A 24,768-nucleotide genomic window follows, 5' to 3' on the forward strand; every position below is an offset into this window, starting at 1 on the left:
GAGCGCAGAGGGCGTTTGGCAGATCTGTTTCTACTAAAAGCTTTCAGTGTAACAAAGCTGTCGTGTAGCAAAGAGTGGGAACTGAAGCATGGTGTAGTTACATGAAAGGAGTAAAATGGAAAAGAAACTGCAGAGCGGGAAGAGACCAGGCTTGGTTGTGGCAACCACTGAATTGTGTTTGCTTCATGACTGTCAGAGCAGAGGGTGACTTGTGATAAAATGAGAAGCTAGAGAGAAGAGAAAAAGAAGTTATAAAACTCTCAAGCTTTCCCTGGAGTTGGGAAGCAGAACATTCTTGAGAGAAGTCATAGGGGCATCTGATGTCGTTTGGCTCAGTTTGGCACTCCAACACACTTGTTAAAGACCTTCCTCGTGGTTAGTTAGCATCTCCCTGCACAGGCCCTGCAACTGCTTCACTCTCTCCTGCAGGGCCTTCCCAACTGGTTTTAAACATAGAGGCATTTTTTCTGGGCCCAGTCTTTTTTTTTTTTTTTTTTTTTTTTTTTTTTTTTTTGAGGTGAACACACACACACACACCCTTTGACCTCTTCCCCCACATGCTGTGCCCTACATGGTCCTCGCCTATATGGCTTCTTGTTGTGATCTTAGCACTGCCCTTGGAAGCCAATTAGTGGACTCTGAAGGTACATGACCTGTCACCATTCCCATTTCGATGACAAAAAGCAAGTCATTTATAGAAGTCGGTACTTGGTATGCAGGTGGCAGGGACAAAGGCAAGATTCACACCATTTCTGACTCCAGATTCTGTGGGCTTTTTATCAGTGCAGGGCCACTTCCAGCCACACGCAGTGTTTCCTTCACAACCACAGTGAGTAACCAAGCAAAAGCTGCTTTGGCCCAGCCCTTTCTTCTACTAGTTTTTCTTCCTTCTTTTCTTTTCTATTTTTGGATTCTTTAACTGTGATCATACCCACATCCATAACATGGCATAATGGAAAGCTTGCTGATTTTGGAGTCAGGGTTCAAAGCTCACCCCTATGATAACTGTAGAGCTGTGTGGTCTTGACCAGGTTTCCAATCCTGAGTGAATTGCCTCATCAGTAATGTACCTACATCACAAAATGGTTGGAGTTTCAGCTCAGTGAGGCAAATGATAAATTTCAATCCAACATTTAATAATTATCTCTGTATACCAAGTTCGGCCCTGACCTGCCACATCCTTCCACAGCTTGGGTTCCAAGACCCTGCCTAAATGTGATGAGGGAAATAAAAATGACAGACACAAGAACAGATGGGATCAAGTGGTCTGTGCTCTAGGATGGAGAAGCTGCAGTACTCCCCCAACCCCCAAGCTCAGCATGATTATCATATACAGCTAAATGAAAGAGGCAGGATTTATGGGATACAGCTCAATCAAGCAGGCATGTTTGGCAATCATAACAGGAACTGTGTCTGAACAGAAACAGTCCTCAGGCTGTAAACATTGTGGGGAAGAGGAGGAGAGAAAGCTCCTGTGAGCGTTTTCTGCATACACTTTCACATTCACACTTGGACCACGAGGGAAAGCTTGGCCATTTCCTTGGAGCCTAAGCCAAGAGAAGTGATTCCATTTCCCACGAGTCTAAGGCATTGAAGTCCTTGCCATGTATGCCCTTGTCAACTACACACATTCACTCAGGACTTCACTTGCTCTTCACATAACCACTTTATTTATTAGATGTCCAACATTCCCACTTGGACCCAGGGAAGGCTTTGCCATCCCTCCGAGCCTCACTTGGGGAAAGCTGTGCCACTCCATTGGGTCTGGGGCTTTTTGTGTTCTTGGCATGGCTGTGCACATGTCAATAGCACGCGTTCACTGGTTCCTGACACTGACTGACCTCTCTTTGGAATTTTACCAGCTCAGAATGTTCAGGGCTTTTTTTCTCAGATTCCAACCTTAACTACCTTTATACACCTTTATTTTCTCTATAAATAACTTCCTTGCCTTTCTTAACATCGTATTATTGATCTCTCCATTTCTCACGGCACCTATTCTGTGCTGCCTTCTTTTCTTTATGCTGCTTGTATGTGCGTAGGTGTTGGAAGGTTCTATCTGCAGCCATTGCTCTTGTTGACTAAGTTTGAATTAATAAACAAGAAAAGAGTTCATGTTGTCTTTGCATTGTGCAGTCTGGACGTGGTTCTTACTTTCTTGTCTCCCTTCTACTTTTGAATATAAAAATACCACATTGTATTGTTTATGCATCAGCAAACAGGTAGAGAACTATTAGTAGTGATGTCCCTGTCCAACCTGAATGCGAGGATGTTGGTATTAATTGTGTTTTCCAAATAAAATTTTGTTGTTGTTTTTGTTGTTAAGATATTGTCTCATGTGGCCTAGGCTGGCCTTAAACTCACCATCTAGGTATGGGTAGCCTTGAAGTCCTGATCCTCCTACCTCTACTTCCAAGCGCTAGGATTACAAACAGATGCTACCATGCCCAGCTGAAAACAGTACTGTCATCTTATACATGGCAGTGCTACCTGCATTATCTGTTCTTTAAAAGATCCCGAGTTAGTCAACATGTTTTATAAATGATATTTTAAAAATTCCCAGGCTAGGGCTGTAATTCAACAGCACACCACATACTTTAATACACAAGACCCTGAATCCCATTTCCATCACTGCAAAAACTAATCAATTGACTCATCCTAACTTTGCCTCTGGGAACAGTGCTTTTCTGTGTAAACCGTACTATTTCTTTTTATCGTCCACATAAGTTCCATGAAATGTCTGTAAATGCTACATTTTATTCTTATCTGGCTTAAGGAAGAGTAAGACAAAGGTAAATTTTAAAACAATAAATTGAGTTACTTATCAGCACATCAAGGAGAAGTTATCAATTTGAAGGCTGAAACTCAACTACAAGAGTTTATGGGAATATCCATGTACTTGTTTTACTTTGGGACAAACTGTTTCTGTGCACAAAGGAACGAGAGCCTTTATTAGCAAGAGCTTCCTCCCATATCTGGATGGAAGCTGACAAAGATATGGAACGTTGTATTGCCACAGACGTGAAAGGGTGAGAAGATAAGCTCAGTTTAAATGGGGGATTTCATCTTTTTAGACAGAGAAGTCTTCATGTTACCATAGATCACATCCATCCATTCATTCATCCTTCACTCTAATTGTCTCTGGTTCCTACCTAATGAAGTGTGCTGTGTGTTTGTTTTGCAGATCTAAAGCGGGAAGCCAGTATCTGTCATATGCTGAAGCATCCACACATTGTAGAGCTGTTGGAGACATATAGCTCAGATGGGATGCTTTACATGGTTTTTGAATTGTGAGTGTACATTTTATTTCTTGAGTAAAGTTTTAAGTGATATTGGTTGCAAAAAAATCTTAACACCTTTTTCTTCAAGTTTAGCAACGGTTATGGACTCATCTGTTTCAAGAAACCTGAAGTCACAGGTAAAAAAAAAAAAAAAAAGGATTTTCTCATTTAAAGGCAAGTGTCAAAGGAAACAAAAGCTGGCTGTATCAAGTACTCTTACATTTTCAGCACACTTCAGAGAAGAGGCTCTAAAACGACCTAGAGTCTCCCAAAAATCTTGACTTTGCATCTTAGTGAAGAAGAGGGAGATGAGAGTAGAGGATTCCACATAGGAAGTCTCTCTGGCAGCTCAAAATGTGTAATAACACATATAACTTTCTCTTTAATGTTATCATATTGCCATAAAAGGAAACTCACAACTAACAGTACCTTGATTTCAGGACACTACTTCACTTTGACCGTCACATAATTTTGTTTAAGATGGAGCAGTATGAGCCAAGTGCAACTAAATAATCTGTAGATGCTTGGATAAATGTCCAAAGACATTATGTAAGGCTTTATGGGATGCCATTATACAATATTTTGTCTTTAATCTTTTTCTATGCAAAATTAACCCATGACTTTGATTAGGAAAATAGAAAAAGGACGGTATACAAGTTTCAGTACTCAAGATTACCAAAATCAGATGACGCATTCATTGTTTATTGCTTTATAATACGTTACTCCAAAATTTAGTGGCTTTTAAGCAATATCCATCTATTACCTCACTCTCTGAGCATCAGGAATGAAGTCCAACTTAGACAAATCCTCTGGCTCTAGATCTCTCACAAGATGGCAACTTAAGGACCAGAGCCATCTTAAGATTCTTCTGAGGGAGGATCTGCTTCCAATTGCATTCACTTGGCTGCTAGCAATCATGTGCTAAAGACCTCAGTTTCTAAGAGCCATTAGCCTGAAACATTCCTTTGCCCCTTGTCACATGGACCTCTTCATAAAATAGGATGGCTACTAGCTGTGACAAAGGAAGCAACAAAGATAAAGATCAGCCTTACAACCTAGATCTCAAAGTTGCACATCTCTTCTGGCATATTTTATTAGCTAGAAATGCGTCGTTAGATCAATCTCACATACCAGGACCTACATAGCAAGAAGTGGGAGCCTCAGGGAGGCATGCTAAAAGTTGTTCCCTACAGAAGGCTAACTAATACATTGCCTGTCTGTGTAGAAGTTTGAATCCAAAGAACTGAAAGAAAGAAAGAAAGAAAGAAAGAAACTCAAATTGAAGACAAGTTCGGCTACATCAGTGACTATTTACTGGGAAAGATGTAAATGTTTTGATTGGTTGTTTGCCAAATGGAATCTTAAGCCACATGAATTAGAAAGTATATAGAATTCAAAACAAAGCTACACTCCCACCATTACACTCGAGGGCGAAAGAGCAATGTGTAACCACCCATAGTAAGCAGTATACCACAATGTTTATAAAAGAGGATAACCAGAACAGAAAAGCCTAAAAATTCCATTGTAGAGTCACAGCCTTCAAAACAATTGGCTGGCAAACATGCTGTAATTTTGAGCTGGGTCTGCTATAAGTTGATATAGAAAAACTTCTGTTATGGAGCTAGAGAGATGGCTCAGAGGTTGAGAGCACTGGCTGCTCTTGGAGAGAACCTGAATTAAGATTCCTAGCATCCACATGGCAGTTCACAACTATCTGTAACTCCCATTGCAGAACATCCCTTGCCCTCTTCTGGCCTCTGTAGGTACCAGACATGTAAGTGGTACATAGACATACATACAAGCAAAACACCTATGTATAAAAATCTAAAAATAATTAAATCTTTTAGTGTAAGAAAATTTCTTTCAGCACCTTGAATGTTCTTTTAGCTAGATTTCCATCACAACAGGCTAGCTACATTTAAGAAAATGTGTACTACATGACCTACCTGACAAAGAAAATCACTCATAGAGCCAGGCAGACTTGATTTCTGTCAAAGAAAAAAGTCTAACTTCTTTTTATTAATAAATAAAACACTAATAGGCATCCCGATGACATTCATCTGACTATTGATTTTAAATTCTAAAATAGAGCAAGCTCTATCATGAACACATTGTCTAGATATAAGGTAGGCCCTCCTTTCCTTCCTCAGGTCTCAGCTTTGCTTCTACGCTGTCTTCCCTCCAGGAGCTTTACATTCCCCGACTGTCTTTGAAGGTAGACAGGCTTTGGGGGTAAGGAAGCAGTTGGTCTTTTCAGATGGCAGATTGTAAATCCAGAGATATGAAAGGAAAAGTAACAGATGATAGAATTGGTTTCCTTGCAGACAAGTTTATGGTAAGGAAGGAAATGGAAATTGATTGCTTTAAAACATCCTAGTTCCGGAGCCCAGCAAGCTGGCTTCAGTGGGCAAAAGCTCTTGCCCTGCTGCCCGGTCCTGATGACCTGTTAAAATACCCACAACATAATAGCCTGGAAGCTCTCATGCAAGCTAGCCTGAAGTACACAGTGTAGGAGTAACAGGGGAAACCCTGCCTCCACAAAGTAGAAGGCGAGAACCAACTTTTGAAAGGTGGCCTCTGACTTCCACCTGCACAGTATGGTGCTCACAATAATAATAGGTAGTTTTTAAAGAAAAAAAATCTAGTGCACATGTCCCTTGAAAAGATTTTGAGTACTTCTAGACATACTTGAATCCAAATGAAGTGCCATGGGTACCCAGGATTTTTGTATTTTAAGAGTCCAGTATAGGGAGAACAGAATCAGTATCTGCAGTTATTTGAAAGACTGTGATCTGTAAGAGTATGTGGTTGTTCATTGTGGCATTACAGCCCACCACTAGAATCAACAAGTGACAAATTTCACCTTTTAAGTAAGGAAGGGTCTCTAATGATAAGATTTTTGTCTGGGAATGAAGAAGCCATGGTCAATTTTTTTTAAATTCACATTACATCCCAATCATAGCCCCACTTCCACCTTTCTTCCCAGTCTTGCCCTTAAAAATCTTTCACCCCATCAGCTCTTCCCTTCACAGGGTACACACTTGCCTCCTCATACTCAAGAGGTGCTGTATCCATCCAAAAAGGCTGAAGGTGGGGTCTTACTTTGAGACTACAGAAGGTCTCTGACATCCCGCTCAATTTTAAGATAATTCTTTTAAAATCACTCCTTGGTTTAATTTTATTTTTCCCTTAAAAACTCTGTTTCTGTCCATATTTTTATTCTGAGAGACCTAAAAGCAGATTTAATCATATACTGTGAAGTCTCAAGCACAGAAAGCAACATGTTCAAATTTACCCAAATTGTGACCCCCATTCTGCTTGTATCAAAGGATCCTAAAATAAAACTAGTAGAGAGAAGATATTCTTTGTTGTCATAAAAATCTGCCATTTGGGCTTCTTAGTTTTGATGTAGTCTTTATGAGATTTTTGTGACTGATTTTGTATGATGCTATTGTGATTAAAATAATCCAATGGCTGTGACTGAAATGACATGTCATTAAAGATAAACATTTATCAGTGGCCTAATTCTAATCTTAGCCTAAATTAATAGAATGTAGCTATTTTCTTTTTTTCCCCCCATCTTCTATTTTGGGAATTTTCAAATGAAAGCGAGACTAATATAACTAAAGCCAGCCCTGAGCTCCAGCAGTTATCAAAGCATGTGTCATTCTCTGTTCAAACTATCCTTTCCTGTTACCATTTGCCACTGGAGATTGCTACAGCAGTTTCATTTCACCTAGAAACACTCCTGTTTTAAATGATAACACTATTATCATGCCTAACAGAATCACCAATAATTTCTCAATATCATATCATATTCACTTGACATTCAGTTTTTCCTAATTGAACATGAATCTTAAATGACAGCTATCTAAATTTAGAACTTTTTATGAGCTCTAGGGATCTGAAAGTAGATTATAAATTCAGAGCTAAAATAACAGTGCTTTCTTTAAAAAAAAAAAAAAAAAAAAGACCAGAACCAAAATAGAAATATAAAACTCTTCTTCTCTATCATTATTTTATAAATCCATCTTCACAGCAATCTTTGCCCAGTTTTTCTACCTCTTGATCTTTTAAATCCAAACCAACAAACCAGAAACAGGTTACTCGAAGAACTGTGATCGTATGGCTAACAGAGCAATGCTGGTACACTTGTGTGTGCCTCCACCTACTGGCCCAGAGAGAGAATGCATCTGCAGCTGCAGTGTGGATTAAGCTATTCCAGAATTTGGTCCATATTCCTGGCAATAGGTGTAAGCTCCCCTGGCATCCAAGGGTTCATTGCTCAAGTTACGAGGGATCTGGATCCTTTCCACAGTTTTATAATGTTACATCAATACATAATAGATAGGGAAAGAGGAAACAAATCAAATTAGGCCCATCGATTTTCTTGTTTCATGGCTTTCTGGAAGCTCTTATGAGGGGGAAAGCTAGACTGAAGAACAGATTTGGATTACGAGCATGGTTTTAAATTTGGTATTCATATCTGTCTTTTCCTAAGTCTATGTATAACCATTATTTCTTCTAAGTTGCACTCATGAAATTATATGACATAATTATGTTGTTTGGATATTAGAAAAATCCTAGGAAATAGATGGTATATGCATAATTAGAAATAGTTTGTAAATATAAAGCATACTTAAATATAGACTAACAGAACCAGAATTGTAGAACTGGAAAAGATTTAGAGCAGTAGATTTCAAAACCTAGAACGCCTAATGCAAGCTGGTCTTGCTGGCACTCACCTTTAATCCCAGCATTTGGGAGGCAGAGGCAGGTGGATCTTTAAGTTGGTGGCTAGGGTGAGTTCCAGAAAAACTAGAGCGGAAAACCCTTATCTTGGGGAAGGAAGAAAACAGGGAGGGAAGGAGAGGGGAGAGAGAGAGGGAGAGGCAGATAGTAAATCCTATTCGATCCTAAGATATCTTATGTATCTTGGGCGAGCACATATCTAGGTCCCATCCCTGAGTTCTGTTTGAACAGATGCAGGGTTTGTGGCACCAGGTGAGAGGAGGGCTTTAAAGCAGGAGCAATGCTTAGAGAGGATATTGTTAATCCCTTATCACCCACAGGAAGGCAGGTGACGTGTGTGTGTGTGTGTGTGTGTGTGTGTGTGCTGGCACTATATCTATTGCTTTGGGATTATTCTTAAATATGAACCTGTCTGTAGTGATTTGCTAAACATATTTTAAAATACAGATTCAGATTTGAAGATAGGGCTGAGTTTCCCCCTCCAAAAAAAAATTTAAATATTTGTTTCTCGGTAGCACATTCGGGCTTGTTTTTAGTAGTGTCTGGTACTTGAGTTAAGCTGTAAATCCTAAATTGGCTGGCTAAGGAATTTTAATTACCTTATTATAGTGTGATTACATATACCACAGGGAGAATTTTACAGTAATTAAATATGGATTTTAAACACGTCTGACATGAAAACAATAGTTTTCTATCTTTTAAACTAACATTCTCGGTTTGTATTTTTGAAGCTTACAAAGGAGATAATAGACTGAAACTGCTCTTTTTAACTTTAATTTTTGTCTGATATGAATTCATGGGGAAAGGAATGTATGTGAAATTCATTAACTAAGTGGAACTAATTATTACTTACCAGCAAAGTTGCCACTTAAGCGAAAATGTCTCTGTCTCCTATTATACAATAAAAATCTGCCCTGTAGTGTCTTAATTTATTTAAATGTATAGATTTCAAATAGCCTTCTCTAGTCTATTTGATATTTTTCTTATGTATGATGGTGCAGATTACTATTCATGCAGCACAGTAACATTTTTCTTGATTTCTTGGTCAAAATTTTCCATCGGTTTTAGTTCTAAATACCATTTCAGGGTCCCCAAGACTACTCTCGGGTTGAAGCTTCAATTAAAAGACTCAAAGGATACAGTGTTACCATATCCATGGCTGATTTATTGCAAGGAAATGGTGCATAAGATCCAGGGAAACAGCTTCCAATGGTCTTTTCCAGCAATTAAATCGTGACATGCTGCCAACCAGAGAGTCTCATTTGAGACTTAGTGCCCAGAGTCTTTATTGAGGGCTGGCTGCATAGGTATACCCTATGCCTGGCATGTACCAGCCTCCAGACTCCCCAAACCCAACTAGATTTTTAGCATAAACTGCTGTTTGCACAGTTTAGATGCAGGCAGCCATTCCTTTCAGTTAGTGAGATAAGAACTTCCTGAGGTTCAAGTCCTCAGATGCCTCTCTATCAGGGCCAACATTGGAAGTGGGCATGTCAGAACTTTCACAAGATCTGCTGTGCTAATCCTACATAAACTAAAACAGAGAAACAGAAGATGAATTTTCGAGTTGATTAACTCACTCCACAAACCAAGTGTAATTGCTTATGAAGATAATTATAAGCTTTGGGTTTAGAGTTGTTTTTAACTTTTAAGTATAATTATGGTATCATTTTAACATGTAGTAGAAAAAATTAGGTAGCCAGATCTCTAAAGCAAATCGTTAGTTGAGATTTTATAGTGTAGCAGGGATTTTAAGCTTTGCAGTTATATTTGAAAATAAACTATATTCTGATACTATTATTAGAGAAATACATTTGAAATTGTTACTCTATTAATTTTTGTTCAGCATATTAAATCTGATCCTCAGTTCAATAAAATAATTTTAATTAATTATATGCCTATACCATAGGATTAATTCAGTTGATTTTTTCTGGAATTTAAAGGTACAATTAATCTTAAAATAAAATTATAAATAATTTAAGTATATAAAATCTATATAATATGCCTACGTTGTATCAATTGACAAGTGATTGAAAATTATGACACAAATAATGCCACTCTCAAACCTTAATCAGCGGAATGTTTAGAACACTTCCTTTTATATACCTAATTATGTTTCCTAGTTTTTTTCTATTTAATAGTCTTAAGCATTTTTTGTGACATTGAATTTTTTTGAGAATAGTATTTTATGACTGCAGTAAGATACCTAAACATGTGCATATACCATATTTAATTTGATAATTTCCTTATTAGAAATGATGCTGCATTTAATAGTCTTTTAATATAATATCTTATTATTTTATTGTTGTATATGTATGAGTATTTGGCCTGAGTGTACATCTACACACCATGTACTTGTCTGGTACCTATAGAGGCCATCAGATCCCCTTGACAGATAGACACCAGATCCCTTAACAGACAGTTGTGAGCTGCCATGTCAGTCCTTAGACTCAAATCCCAGTCCTCTAGAAGAGTAGCCACTGCTCTTGAGAGAGAGAGAGAGAGAGAGAGAGAGAGAGAGAGAGAGAGAGAGAGATTTATTCATCCTTGAGAATTCAATAACCCACTAAGTTCAGCTTGTGCTGCCCATATACTCATGAGTGTGAGGCCATCCACTGGAACATGGGCAACCTACCAGGGGCTGCATCCTTAAAGAAAACTGATAACTGATTGCCCCTTGCCCAGCAGGTGTCAAATGCCAATAACTGTTCCTCAGCTAGGAGTGGGTACTTGTAAGCCCCTTCCTCCTCCATGCTGGAATGAATTCTATACAGATCATATGCAAGCAGCCACAATGGCTGTTAAGCTTATGAGTGCTTTACTCTTGTCATGTCTTGAAGACAACTGTTTAGCCCAGGTTCTCCCTGACCTTTGACTTTTATAATCTCTCTGACCTTGAAGGTGTGGCTCTGATATAAATGTTCCATTTATGGCTGAGCACACCACACATACTTGACAATTAATATTCTTGATTACAATTACCTAAACAGAATTACTAGGTAATCTGTATATGAGTATTAATAAACATAATATTCATAGATTTAAGTTTTATATATATATATATATATATATATATATCATATTTAGGATAATGCTTACACATAAATACACAGCCTAAGGAATTACTCTAAAAGGAACAACCACGTAGCTACAACCCAAGTCAAGAAATAAAAATAATTGCCAACACTTCTGTAACCTTAATTCTAAGCCTTTGTAACCATAGCCCCTTTCTCTGTAAGAAAGCTTTAATGTGCATGTCATTTTTATGCTTCTCCAGCTATTTCATCCAAATAAGCAGCCTACATAATGTAATCCAGGGTTACTCACTCATTTTTCTATGAAGTCACACAGTGTATATGTGGGTCTATAAGACCCATCCAAGTTTCTTTGTGCGTCTATTCCTTTTCATCAGTGTATAGCATTGCAATGAAGAGACTTTCAGTATTTGTTCATTTTAAAGTTAATAAGTATCAGGGAAAGCCCTAGCTTTCCTGGAACTGCCGTCATTTCAGCCTGTTGTTGGTCATTACTAATAGCACTCTCTCCTTGTACTCATTATCTATCCTGCACTGCATAGCCCTCCTGATACTTACTGCTGTAGCCAGATTTTCTTTTACTTTGCCAGTTGGGATGTAGTGTTTCCTTAATGACCTTCCTGATTGCCACTTGTAATCCTCTCTCTTCATTCTTTTCATGTAGTTTTTTTTTTAATGAAAGAGAATTTGGTAGTTTTATTCTAATGTAATCTGTCACTTGTTTTGTTCTTTGTTAGCATTTTTGTGTCTGAAGAATCATTTACCCATCCTGAGAAAATGAATATTTTCTCCTATATTTTATCATCCATCTGGAATTGATTTGAGATACACTATAAAATAGCAGTCCAATTTCATGTCTTTCCATATGGAGATTCAATTGTCCCAGCACAGTTATTAAAAAGCCTGCTCTATAGTGTAGCCTTCACCATAAATCAAACATCCATATATGAATGGGTGTTTCCAGGCTCATTTTGAGCCCATTGACTTGCTTGCCTGGCCTTGTGCCAGGACTCTGTTGTCTTATGTGTTCTGGAAACTTGTAGAGTAGTTCCTTCTAGCTGTATTCCTTTTCAGGGATGCTTGGAGGACATACTTGTCTCTGAATTTTCCCAAAACATTTTAGAATGTGGCTATCATTTTCCACCAGGAAAAAAACTATTGGCACTTTTGACATTAATGTTTATATTCAATCTTTATAACAATTTGAGAGTAATTGACCTGCTTACAGTATTAATATTGAATCTTCTAATTCATTAATGTCATATATAGCTTCCCATTTAGCTCTTTGACTTCTTTCAATGAATTTTTATGCTTTTTCTATGGAGACTGTATGCATCTATATTAGATGTGTTTTTGATCAATACATGCTAGATAATGATAACAACTTCATTAGGTTTTGTTAGTTTTGTTCTATTTCCATTCAACAGGCTTTAATTCCAGTAATTAGTCCATTCATTTGGATTTTCTGAATACATGATCACATTCTTTACATATGATGATTTGTTTCGCTCCATCCAAGTTCTCTTTTTAATTACATTCATTCGTTTTGTTTGTTTGTTGGGGCACACGTGATATGGCACACACGGAAGTCAGTGGACAACTTATGGCAGTTGTTTCTCTTCACTATAGGTTTCAGAGATTGAACTCAGGTTGTCAGGCTTCTTGGAAATTGCCTTTACTCACTGAGCCATCTTGCCAGCCCATAATCTGTTGCACTTCTTTTTTCATTTTATTGCCTTTATTGTGATAGATTAAGGCAACCAGAAAACCATTGGATATAATAAGTGTGAATTGAAATGAATTTCATCAAATGCTGTTTTCTGCACATTTTGAAATGGTCAGATACTAGCAGCATTTAATCTTTTAACACACTGAATTGCGTTGATTCTTGCATTGACCCAATTTGATTGTTATATATACATAAACTTTATAATCCTTTTTATATGTGCTAGCTTTTGTTTACATGTATGCTTACGGGACAATTATACTGTCTACACTAGGTTTTCCTATCTACATTACAGTAGCCTTATAAAATAGTTGAAACTCCTCTCTTTATCTGGCTTGTCTTTTCCTTCCTTATGTGGTTCATAAAACTTACATGATCAAGAGTTTTTTATAAGAAGAGTTTCTGTTTCAGGTTTAATTCTTTAAATAGTTGCAGAAATATTCAGAACTTCTGCTCATTATTATGCCATATTTAGCAATTGCATTTTACTAGGGAAAGGAGTCAATTTTATGTGGATTGTAAACAGCTGTTCTTTGGGCTCTGTGGCCATATCTTTTTTATTTAGTGTGTGTGTATGTGTGTGTGTGTGTGTGTGTGTGTGTGTGTGTGTGTGTGTATACACATGTGTACATGTGTACATAAACACATTTGCAGAGGTTAGAAGACAGTTTGGAGGAGTTGATTCTCTCACCAGCTGCCTCCTAGGGGTTAAACTCAGGTCACCAGGGTTGGCAGCAAGAACTTGCACCATCTTGCCTCTCTCCTTCCTACCTCTTGATTTAATGTGTGGCCTTCCTGTGTGCTTTTTCATCTTGTGGTTGTTTGTTTTGTTTAAATTACATTTATTTTTATTTTTATTATCTCTTAGTTTTGAGGTTATAATTACACTGCACTCTACTTGCAGTACCTGATAGCATGTTTCTTTCCCTTTATTTATTTAGAACAATTTAATATCTTTCATCCTTATAGCTTCCTTTTATTAATTAGGGAGTTTAAATATTATTCTGCTGCCTTATTGAGTAGCCCAGAAATTCCAATATACTTTCTAATCTACTACATTCAAATATTTATAAGCAATTATAGTCCTGAAAAGTACAAATTCTGTAAAATGCATTAATTCCATTGAATATCACCTTTGACTTATATTCCATGTTTCATTTAACTATTTTTTATCAATAAAATATGAGGTACATATATTCACATCATTCCCAGCTTCTTTTATTTAATTTAGTCATTTAGATTATACCTATCTTCTTTATTCTTTAAGTACAGCTATGGTTTTATCTGAATTTGTTCCCCTTGTGTCAGGCTCCTCGGTACAGACTTCTATTTTTATTAGTTTCCATTTTTTCTTACATTCCCCTTAGTCTGGAGGCTGGCCGCTGTGTGGAGAGGTCTAGATTGGCCTATTAGACAGTCTTTGCTCCTTTCCAGCTTCCATGGTTGAGATTTCAGCTAGCAATCGGACATTTCTCTGAAAGTAGTAGTGTTATTTTTCAAGCTATTAAATTTTTCTTTCATCTTTTGCTTTCTGAAGTTTTCTCCGTGCTATATCTTAAGATTTGTGTCTGTGTGTTTTAACCTTGCCTTGAGTTCTGTAAGTGTCTGAAATCAGTGTGTTGATATTATTTGTAGTTATGGAAACTCCTCTGCCATTATCTCTTCAAATATGTCCTCTGTTCCTTTCACTCATCATTTTTGGGACCCAATTAAGTATACTTAAGACATAAGCCTTATAATCTTCTGTGTGTAGACTGCATTCTTCCTTGTGGTTTGCATACTTATCTCCTGCTTTTTCTGACCTGTCTTCAAGGTCTGTTTTTCTCTTTAGCATTGCTGAATTGCTGTCAGTCTGCCTTCTAGATTTTTATACACTTTTTAGTTTGTAGTTTTATAGTTTCTACTTATTTTTAAGCATCTAATGTATTACTTTTATCATTTTTTTTCTACAATTTTTTTTGCAAAAAAGTTAAGATGGATTTTTGTATTCAGTAAACATAGTAAGCTTCATTGCTTAATAATCTTGTGTTCAAGAACTCCACTTGATTTTGTTTTTATCTGTTCTCTCTTCTGGCTCTTTGGCAAGCTCCCTGATTCTATCAAGTGCCCAATTCATTTTGACTTTCTGCTGGCTATTATGTTGACACTTAGTAGCCCAAGAATGATGCTTTCTTCCTCAAGGGAGGATTTTCCCCTTCTGTTAGATACCTTCAGGCTCTAGCAACTTGAAATTGTCTGAAAGTCCAAGACTTAGATTTTTGGGAATACCTAGATATGGGTCAGGGATCAGATAGGTTGATTGGCTAATTACTTATAACTAACAGCTAGATCTCTATGTAGTTTCACATTATTTTCCATAAATATTTATGTTGTATCCACATTAGTAAGAGATGTTTACTTTGTTTGTATGTGAGTTAGTGTTAATGGAGGCCAGAAGTAGATGTCCAGTGTCTCCCGTAGTTGCTTTCTACTGTATTTCTTGAGGCAAGGAGTTTTAATGTCCATGGAGCCTGCTGATTGGGTAGACTGGCTGCCATATAAATCCCATGGATTTGCCTTTCTCTGTCTTGCCAGTGCGAATATTATAGGCACACACAACTGTGCCTGGGTTTTAAGTAGATGCTAAGAAATCAAACTCAAGTCCTAATGCTTATGCGACAAGTACTTTATAAACTGTTCCCATGCTTACATTTTGATAGGTCAAATGATATTTGGGGTTAATTGACCTTTGTTTTGTCATTAGTGCTATAAAACACTTTAAAAGCATGTTTACCAGTTTATTTATCTTTCATTCACTTTCTTTGGGATTTTTTTAACCACTTTAAAGAATTCCTTATTGTTTTGTTTTTAAATTTTTATTAAATTTACTTATTTTATGTGTAAATGCTTTTTCTTCATGTGTGTATGTTGCCACATGCATGTTTGATGCTTTTGAAGATCAGAAGAAGATCCCACAGAACTAGAGTTACTGATGTTTGTGAGATAATATGTGGGTGCTGAGAATTGAACCTGGGTCCTCTGTAAGATCAACAGGTGCTCCTAACCAAGGAGCCACCTTTTCAACCTTAAAGAATTCTTTATTTCCTAACCATGTTTTCCTTATTCATGTGTTGGCAAATGTTTTTCCCAAAACTGTTTGTTTAATTTTGTTTATAATGTTTGATTATTTTACTTGTTGATTTAAAAAAAAGTCAGAAGGCTGAAATTCAGTCAAGGAAGAAGTTACAAATAAGCAAGAGGGTGGGCTAGGGTGGACCCTATATTATGGTAGTAGAGGTTGAGGACAACTTCAGATCACTTATTATAATGTACACATCCTCCAAGGCCTTCATTTCCAAATATCCTTCTATAATAGAAGGAGCTAGGATTTCTTGAAAAAATGTTTATTAATTCTAGGGCTGAAACAGAGAAAATTCTAGACAAGCCTGAAACATCTTAGAGTACCTGAAAGTAATGTAATGTTCAAAAAGATACATGCATGTCAAAGAGACACAGAAATCAATCTGAAAGCATCCCGAGTGGCCAAATCTAGAGCAATTGGAGCAGCAAACTAAAGTACTATTGGATCATGACACAAAGTGGGCCAGAATATGTGATTACACACAGCTCACAAAGAAGGACAATGAACGGGGAAGAAGCAGAGCTTTCAGGAATGATGAGCACTCTGTAGGCACACTCCTCCTTCTTATGAGCATCCTCCAAAATGTGATAAGAAAGGCATTTCACCTTTGATACTCTGCTCTCCACCCCTAAGAAAAGGAGCATAGTCCTGATGTACAGAAGAAGAAATGATCAGACAGTACCGAGTTGAGGGACATTATAAAAATCCTTGAACAGGATGGTTTTTTTAATTATCTAGGGAAAAAGTAAAGAACCCAAGATGTTAATCCAGAGGGAAATTGATGAGAGGCGTGCACAATTTCTCAATATTTGCAACTTATATATAAATATAAAATAAAAAGTTATGTTTCATAGTACTCCTGGAAGGAAGACTGTCACTTAATTTCTGTGCTTCCCTAGCACTGGGTACATAGCACTTGGTACCCTAATTTTTTAAAGTTGTCTTTAATTAAAAATGAAAAATAAAAATAAGCCATGAGTTTATACTATTATGTTCAGATTAGATTAGAAGTTACGATTTTCAATCATTAGATAATGCAGTTATTATATAGTGAGGTTGTTATTAGACAACAAGTTATTAGTTCTAATATGTAATTTTGCTGTTGTGATTATTTTACCAAAAGAGTTCTTTCTGTCTGGAGATAAATACTGAAATATTTATGTATTATATTTTATTGACATCTGAGATTTGTCTCAGAATCAACCAAGTAGCAGTCCAAGTCATCTCTGTCTGATATGGTCTGATTGATCATTATCTTGGCCCCTCAAATTTGACCATTCAAAACTGCTGGTCCCAAGAAGCAACTGCTGTTGCTTAGATGCTCCTATTATAGAAGCATGCCCTGATCTTAAATTTTAAGATGTTCATCAATAATACCTGTCGTTCCGGTAATCCAAGGTAACATTAAAGAAAACCTCAAGGGACTTAAGAAGTAGGAAAAATAACTAGGTCAGTGACTGGGCCATCCTTCAAGACCTTTGCAAATGGGGCTAAAGATAGGCCCCATCTCAGAATTATAGGTAAAACAAAATTAGGTAGTGTGTTTACATTTCTTTACAGAAGGGTTCATATTTTTAACATTTGAAATTTTCTGTAGTTACATTTTTTAGTAAAAGAAATTACACAATGTTTTAACTTTTAAATTATCTATCCCTAGATCATATCTCTAAAGCAATTTTGGTTCTTTATCACAGTAACACACTTATTTGCTTCATCTCACTAGTTTAGCTGTATAGCCTAAGCATAAGCACAAAAAGCAGCCTTGTCTTTCATTGCACTTATTTTCGCCTTTGCTTATAAACTTACCCAGGTACAAAATCAAAAGGCTAAGTTCTAAAGTGATTTCAAATATTTCCCCTTTCTGGTTATGCCACAGACTTGATGTGGATCAGGTTTATTTGGGATTTTGTTTGTTGCATAACTGCCGTGTTTTGAGTCAAGGTCTCACTGTGTAGTTCTGGTTGTCCTAGAACTTTGTATGTTGACCAGCCTGGCCTCAAACTCATACAGATCTGCCTATGTCCTAAGTGCTGAGATTTAGGGCATATGTCCCTACACCCAGCCAGTTGTTTGGTTAAAAATTGTATTAACATAATATGTATTGTTAGCTGTGAGAAATAAGACGGATCCTTGTAGATTTGCAAAATTTCTCTAAAATTCTGCAAAAGTTATATAATCCACAGAAAGAATACTGACATTGATACAATCTAGGAATCTTATTTAGGGGTCTGTGTCCATTTGTTTGTAATTAAAGGGATTATCTCTTTTTTTCTTCTGTTGTTTTTAGGTTATCAAAACCTTTACAGGGCTACAAAGTGACTCTTATGGTTAGAGCTCATTCAGAAAGCTTTAGTTTTCATCCCTTCAGCCCCCTTGCTTCTTTGCCCTAGTGGGAACGTTCTAAGATTTATTTTGCTTTTCTGTTATGCTTGATATGTACGTATACATATATGCGAAAATAACTATTTTCTAGTCTACCTCTACACATTCTTATGTACTTTCTTCTAGCTAAACCTTGACTTTGTATTTTAAAAGTGTGGAAAACACTGAGGGATTCCATAGTAGTAGCTAGACATTTTCCTTCCTATTTATATCTGCTTAGTACCCCATTTATAATACAAAATAGTCATTAAACCTTTCCTCTGTTGCTGGATGTTTGGATCATTTCCAATTTTATTCCATTGTATAAATAACATTATGCAGGCTTCATTTCATACTGTTGCAAATGTCAAATTCCTTCTATAAATATTATACCGCTAGCATTGTACGAAAATGTAAGCTTTGATTTTACATTGTGATTAAAGACCTGAACTGAATCTCAGTCATATTAGCTAGTATATATTTCCCTCATTGTAAAACAGTTGTACTTATGTGTATATATCTGAACAAGGATGGTTATAGATAAATTATTATGTGTTTTATTGACCTTATCCATATCTGTGGACTTGACTAACATGTTGTTAATTACAGTGGGTTTCTTATCACCATATGATCACTGAATCCAAGAAAAATGCAGTGCTTTCCATTGGTTACTTTAAATGTTCACAATATCATTGGATCTTAATAAAAGTTGTGTGTGTACATACACACACACACACACACACACACATACAACATATATATGTTACCAATGTATATGCTGCCAAACTCTTAAAAAGTATTGCTTGTCCTCAGTATATTCACAAGCATACCATTCAGAGAACAAGGGGATCAATCACAAGATGATGACAAGTCTTTTAAGGTATGCCAAGGACTCAGGGTTTTATCCCAAAGATGTGATTCTATCACAAGATACTTATTCTCAAATTGTCATTTATTTATTTATTTGTTTGTTTGTTTGTTTTATTTACTTTTACATGCCATTTTAAAAGGACTTTTTAGAAACAATGGGCCTTGAGAATGGGAGGAACACATTTGGATATAAGGAGAATTGTGAAATAATCCAAGTAGTTAAGTATAGACATTACATTGATAATCAAGGTAGATGAATGTGAACAGATAGCAAAGGAAGCAAGTATAGTTTACAAGTACTTAGAAATTAGGAAGAGCAGGGTTGATGATTGGATAAATAGAAATGAGGAGGAGCCAAAGTTGACTCTCTATCCCCAGCTTGAGCACTTGATATGACATAGCGCTTTTGACTAACTTGGGCAGTCCTAGAAGTAGGTGATAAAATACAATTTGAATATGTTGAATATATATGAGATACCCAAATGGCAGTGTTAAACACGTGAAATAGGAGCATAGATATATTGCCTAGAAACAGACTCATAAGTGGCTGTTATAGAAGAGATGATACTGAGACTTGGAAGGATGGATAACCAGGAGTTTGCCGAGTGGTAGGAGTAGGGATGAGCTATACAAATTTAAGCCAAATTATAAAAATATGGCAATGTCATGAAATTTAGAGAAGATAAGCGGAATGAGGCTAGATCTGCTGCATTCTGGGGACAGGGAAGATCACAGAACCCAAAGCTACTACTCCCTTCTGGGAAATGAAGAAGAGTAGCTGGGCATTAACTTTGTTTTAGAAAGACCAACCTTGCCTGTTTACATAAAAGGGCTTGTACTTGCCTCTCAAGCAGGTTCCCCAGTTTCCAGTTCTCATGACTTTGAAGTATAAATACCTTTAAGCATCTCTTTACATTCCAAATACAGAGAGAAAATACTAATAGCTTTATATGATTGTTACGCTTCCCACCTTTTTTTCTTTCGTAGCATGTAGTGCCCTAAGTTACTTACCTGGCCTACTATGGATAGACTGCTTTTGAATCCAGAATATTTTCTTTGTTAATCCAGGGCAAATCAAAGCCCACCGTTATTTCCATGGTAAGATGGATAAATTTAATAGGCCATGGATGGCAGGTTGACCACAGTCTTGGGGAAGGAGATAGGCATTACAGCCAGGAGAGAACATGTAGAATGGGCAGAACTGTGAGGCAGGGTGTGTGCCTGAGGCAGCTCTGATAATGGTAGATCTTACTTTGAAGTCAAATATAAGACGAGAGCATGACTGGTGGATATAAGTTTGAACATGTAATAGTAAAACCATCAGTAATGTGTACATTACTTAATGCTGCACTTTATATTTTTATTGCCTTTTAAGGCTTCTTAATAATTGACTAACTTTAACAGCAGTGTCCATTTCACAGTTAAAAACAACCTGAAACATAAAGTTGAACCGTGCTCAAGTTTACAACACTATGTGCTGCAGCCAGAATTCTAACTTAGGCAGTTTGATTCTAGGGCCCCACTCAGAATTACACTGCTAAGTCTGTGTCTTTTGGTTCCATATTAACAAGGTCTTTAATTCATATATTCAACAAGTACTCATAGAATGTGTACAGCGTGCCAAGCACTGTTTTAAGTGCTACAGATTTAGCAGTGAGCAAATCTAAGTTCCTAAATACGTGGACTTAATATTCTAGTGGACGAGAGTAACAGGTATATAGTACTAAAAACAAGTACTGAATGTGCCATTAGGAGTGGAAGCAGGTGAGAAATAGAGAATGCTGACCACTAAAGAGTACTGCTTCAGATAGGAAGCAGTACTCTTCCTGAAAGCCCTGTCTCGGGAAGTGACCTTTAATCAGGTGTAAAGCTCGACTGGATAGGAGCTAGAGCACATTAGAATAATCTTACCAAAGTAATAATATAATAATATAATTTGGTACATGAGAGACCTCTAAACTCAAAATGAAAAACAATAGTAGACAGTTGAAACAAGTCAGTGAATAGTTGCATGTGAAATATAATGTAGAGTTCAGCTTCTTCATTGTGAAAGGGCCCAAAAGCTCATGCACTGAAAAGGAAAGCAGAATCAAGCCCATGAGTGAAGTCAAGAGATGGATGGAGATCCTGAGCCTGCTATAATGGCTGAGAAAGACTCTGACCATCAGATATGAAGAAGTAGTTCCAAAGGTCAGGAGAAGAAAACAAAATCTGTTTAGTATTCAAATGAAAACATTAAAAGTTCCACGGCAAGCTAACACCATAAAGCTCTCTGCATGGACAATTTGAACTCAAAAACAAGTAAAAAAAAAAAAAAAAAAAAAAAAAAAAAACGGAATTTTGAGTCTTCAAAATTGAGCTCAAGAAAATATAGATAATATAAAAGGGGACTTGAAGGAATAACAACCCCAGACCAAGAAGCTGTTCTATTTGGTAAATGTTGAAAGAGCCTTAGGAGTGTATGTGGTATATGTGCACACACGTGTGTGTGTGTGTGTGTGTGTGTCTGTCTGTCTGTCTGTCTGTCTTTCTGTCTTTGGAACTGATATGGGCCAGCTGAAAGGTAGCAATGAACAACCAATAGAGAACAAAGAACAATTAGCTAGAGATCTTAAGTATAAAAGAGAAACTGAGAACCATGAAGGCCAATTGGAGAATATCTGTCATACTTTAGGAACAGTAATTCTCTAAGTAGAGCATAGAGGGAATGATGAAAGGGAAAGGCCTTACTAAGGAAGTAATAGCCAAAACTGGTCCCAAGTTGAAGAAACACTAGCTTTTCAGAATAAACTTTGGGAACAGATAGTACTCATAGACTTGGGTCTTTTGCATTTGTGCTGATTATAGAACACAGAGTTATACACACACACACACACACACACACACACACACACACACACACACATATTATTGTTGTCCAGTAGAAGCCACCTTATGAGCCTGTGTCCTATCAGGCAGAATACAGGAGCCACTACCATGGACACCGAGTCTACTGTATAACTTGGCACCTCAGTTTCTACTTGCTTGGTCCAGAAGTAAAGTGAAATACATGAGTAGTCTGATCACTGAGCTAAGTATTGTCTTCCTTCATTGCCATAGTCATAAATGCTGTTTAGTACAGGGCCACGGGATTAGAGATTAAGATCTCAGAGCCCCTTGCTTCCATTCAGTTTCTTACTGTACTACTTTGTAACTATGTGACCTTGGACAAGTTATATAACATTTGTATTAAGCTTCAATTTGTTCACCTGCAAAATAGTATTTTTCTCCTAGTACTGTTATGGGGATAGAAACCATTTTAAATGTTGCTTGCCGTGTAGTTAAATACTCAGTAAATCTTTGGTATTAGCTATTAGTATTAGCTATTAACATACCTGCTTTTAATAGGGACATACAGTATTCTGAAGGAATGACTAATATAAAGATCATAGTATATAAGGATAATAAACTTAGGTTTCTACATGTTCCCATAATACACAAAGGATCAATTTAGTTAACTGCTGACTTTTATTTGTCCATGCGAACAGTTTTGTTGTTGTTTGAAAATTGGTGTTGATGCTATTTGAACATTCAAGGGCTCATATTTTTCTTTATAATGTCTGAAACTTTGAAATAATTTACAAGCATAAAAGATGTCCTCCTCAGGACAAAGAAGTGGTTCTGTTTTGTTCTTGCTAAATTAGAACAGTTCAGTCTTAAGCAGATACCAATGCTTGCACCTGTTTTCGTTTATATTTGTACACCTATAGGTTTCTAAATACCAGCATTAACATTTCATTTTAGCTAGGAAATGCCTAGAAGTAAGAATTAAACCAGCTGGTTTGAATTCAATATGCAAATAACAGTCAAACAAAAACAGAAAACCAATAATTAACTGCTTGATTATTTTGTAATCTTGGTTACATTTGTTCAAGGTGAGATCATTTTCCAAATTAGCCCACTCTCTTCATCTGCAGGGGCACATTGAGGCTGGCATTATTTACAGTTCTTTAAATGTTTATAAAACAGATTGACAGAAGACATTCCAAAAGTAGAACTGTCAGAGAAAAGGATGCTAAATCCTTAATTCCACAAGTACCTCGAGGAACCTATGTGGTTTTCATTTGTTTCCATCCGGGAGCTTTGTGTTTAATAGTGCCAGTACCTGCACCCATGGCCCTAAAGTAAGAGGGAAACCCTATTTCTCTGGTTAAAAGGGAAAGAGGATCTATAGATACTTAAGATTACACATATGTACTCACCCACATCAGCTGGAAGAAGTCAGGGGCCTAGGGAGATAGTGCCTGCCTTAAACGTAATGTGAAAATGTGAGTGTGGTTGCACATATCTGTAAGCACAATGCTCAGGAGGTGGGGACAAGTGGATCTTTTGAACTCTCTAGCCAGCCAGTGTAGCTGAATGTATGAGCTCCAGATTGAATGCCAGACCCTGTCTCAAAAAACAAGTAGAAAGACATCATGAAAAAGACATTCTCTGGCCTCCGCATGCGCGCACACTCCCCCACCCTCTCTTTCTTGGCAGAACCTGTCTCAAAAAACAAGGTAGAAAAACATTATGAAAAAGACATTGAACATTGTTCTCTGGTCTCCATGTGCACATGTGCGCACACACACACAACACGTACACATGTATGCATGTTCTCACATCCACATGAACACAGACTTCACATGAGATTGGAAGCAATCAAGTGCATTGATTGTGAGCAATTTGGGGTGGCAGGGGTTCTGTCCAGCTCTCACCTACAAGGGTGTGCAGGACTAGATCAGACATCTTAAGAAAACTGAAATCTGTTTAAACTAGATGAACTAATGTACACAATAGATGAAGAATTGTGTTACAGTATTTATGCAATTATGTTTTTAAATAATGATGGTTAAAAAAAAATTAGAGGGAGAGAGCTTGCTAGAAAGGAGAGACTCGAGGATCTTGGGCTTTAGACACTGTTGTGTGCATGTATGTATAAGTGTTCTGGTTAAAATCTAAAGACAGATTGAAATACTGGTAGCTTGGAAAATTGACTTATCTAGTGAGTTCCAGGCCAGCCTGGGCTTCAGAGTGAGACCTTGTCTCAAAAACAAGTTTTTTGGTTGACTGTTTGTCATTGATACCTGGAGGTTGGGAAAATGGGTATTCAACTGTGGGGATTAGTGAGGTCACTGAGTGAGCAGATAAGTTCCTATGTGATAGGACAGGGCTGTGGCGCCCATCTGCCTTCCTTTAGACTGGAAGTTCTCAGAACTTTAGAGAGGTATGGGAGCATGAACTAATACTTCAGAGGTCTGCTGCTAGTATTTTAAGATGCTCTACAGTCCCTTGAAACAAGGATTTCGAGTTTGGCTTGGTTTTGTTTTTTATCCACTAGGAGGCACCATTATCAAACAGTTCTAGTGAGGAGATTCAAGGAACACAAGAATTCCAAGTCTCTTTGAAAATCTGTTTGCAATTTGTCAAGGCATCTAGAACTTATTTAGTGGCTCTGGCTCTCTCTCTCTCTCTCTCCTCTCTCCTCTCTCTCTCTCTCTCTGACAGTGTTGGCCTATGTGGCCTTAGACAGTCTGATCTTGAACTCACAGACCCACTTGTCTCCTGAGTTCAAGAATTAGACTTGCATACCACCATACTCAG

The 24,768-nt window shown here is 37.1% G+C and overlaps 1 protein-coding gene across 14 annotated transcripts in view; it reads left to right on the plus strand.

Moving 5' to 3' along the window:
- The window catches only part of Cask (calcium/calmodulin dependent serine protein kinase), a 340,810-nt gene that overhangs the window by 130,115 nt on the left and 185,927 nt on the right, over positions 1–24,768 (plus strand). For all 14 annotated transcript variants that reach the window (XM_076918412.1, XM_076918411.1, XM_076918414.1 and 11 more), the window contains exon 3: positions 3,182–3,287. In XM_076918412.1, coding sequence (XP_076774527.1) covers positions 3,182–3,287 — 106 coding nt within the window. The remainder of the gene's footprint in view (positions 1–3,181; positions 3,288–24,768) is intronic.

This window comes from Arvicanthis niloticus, chromosome X (genome assembly GCF_011762505.2).
Source record: "Arvicanthis niloticus isolate mArvNil1 chromosome X, mArvNil1.pat.X, whole genome shotgun sequence".
Lineage (NCBI taxonomy): Eukaryota > Metazoa > Chordata > Mammalia > Rodentia > Muridae > Arvicanthis > Arvicanthis niloticus.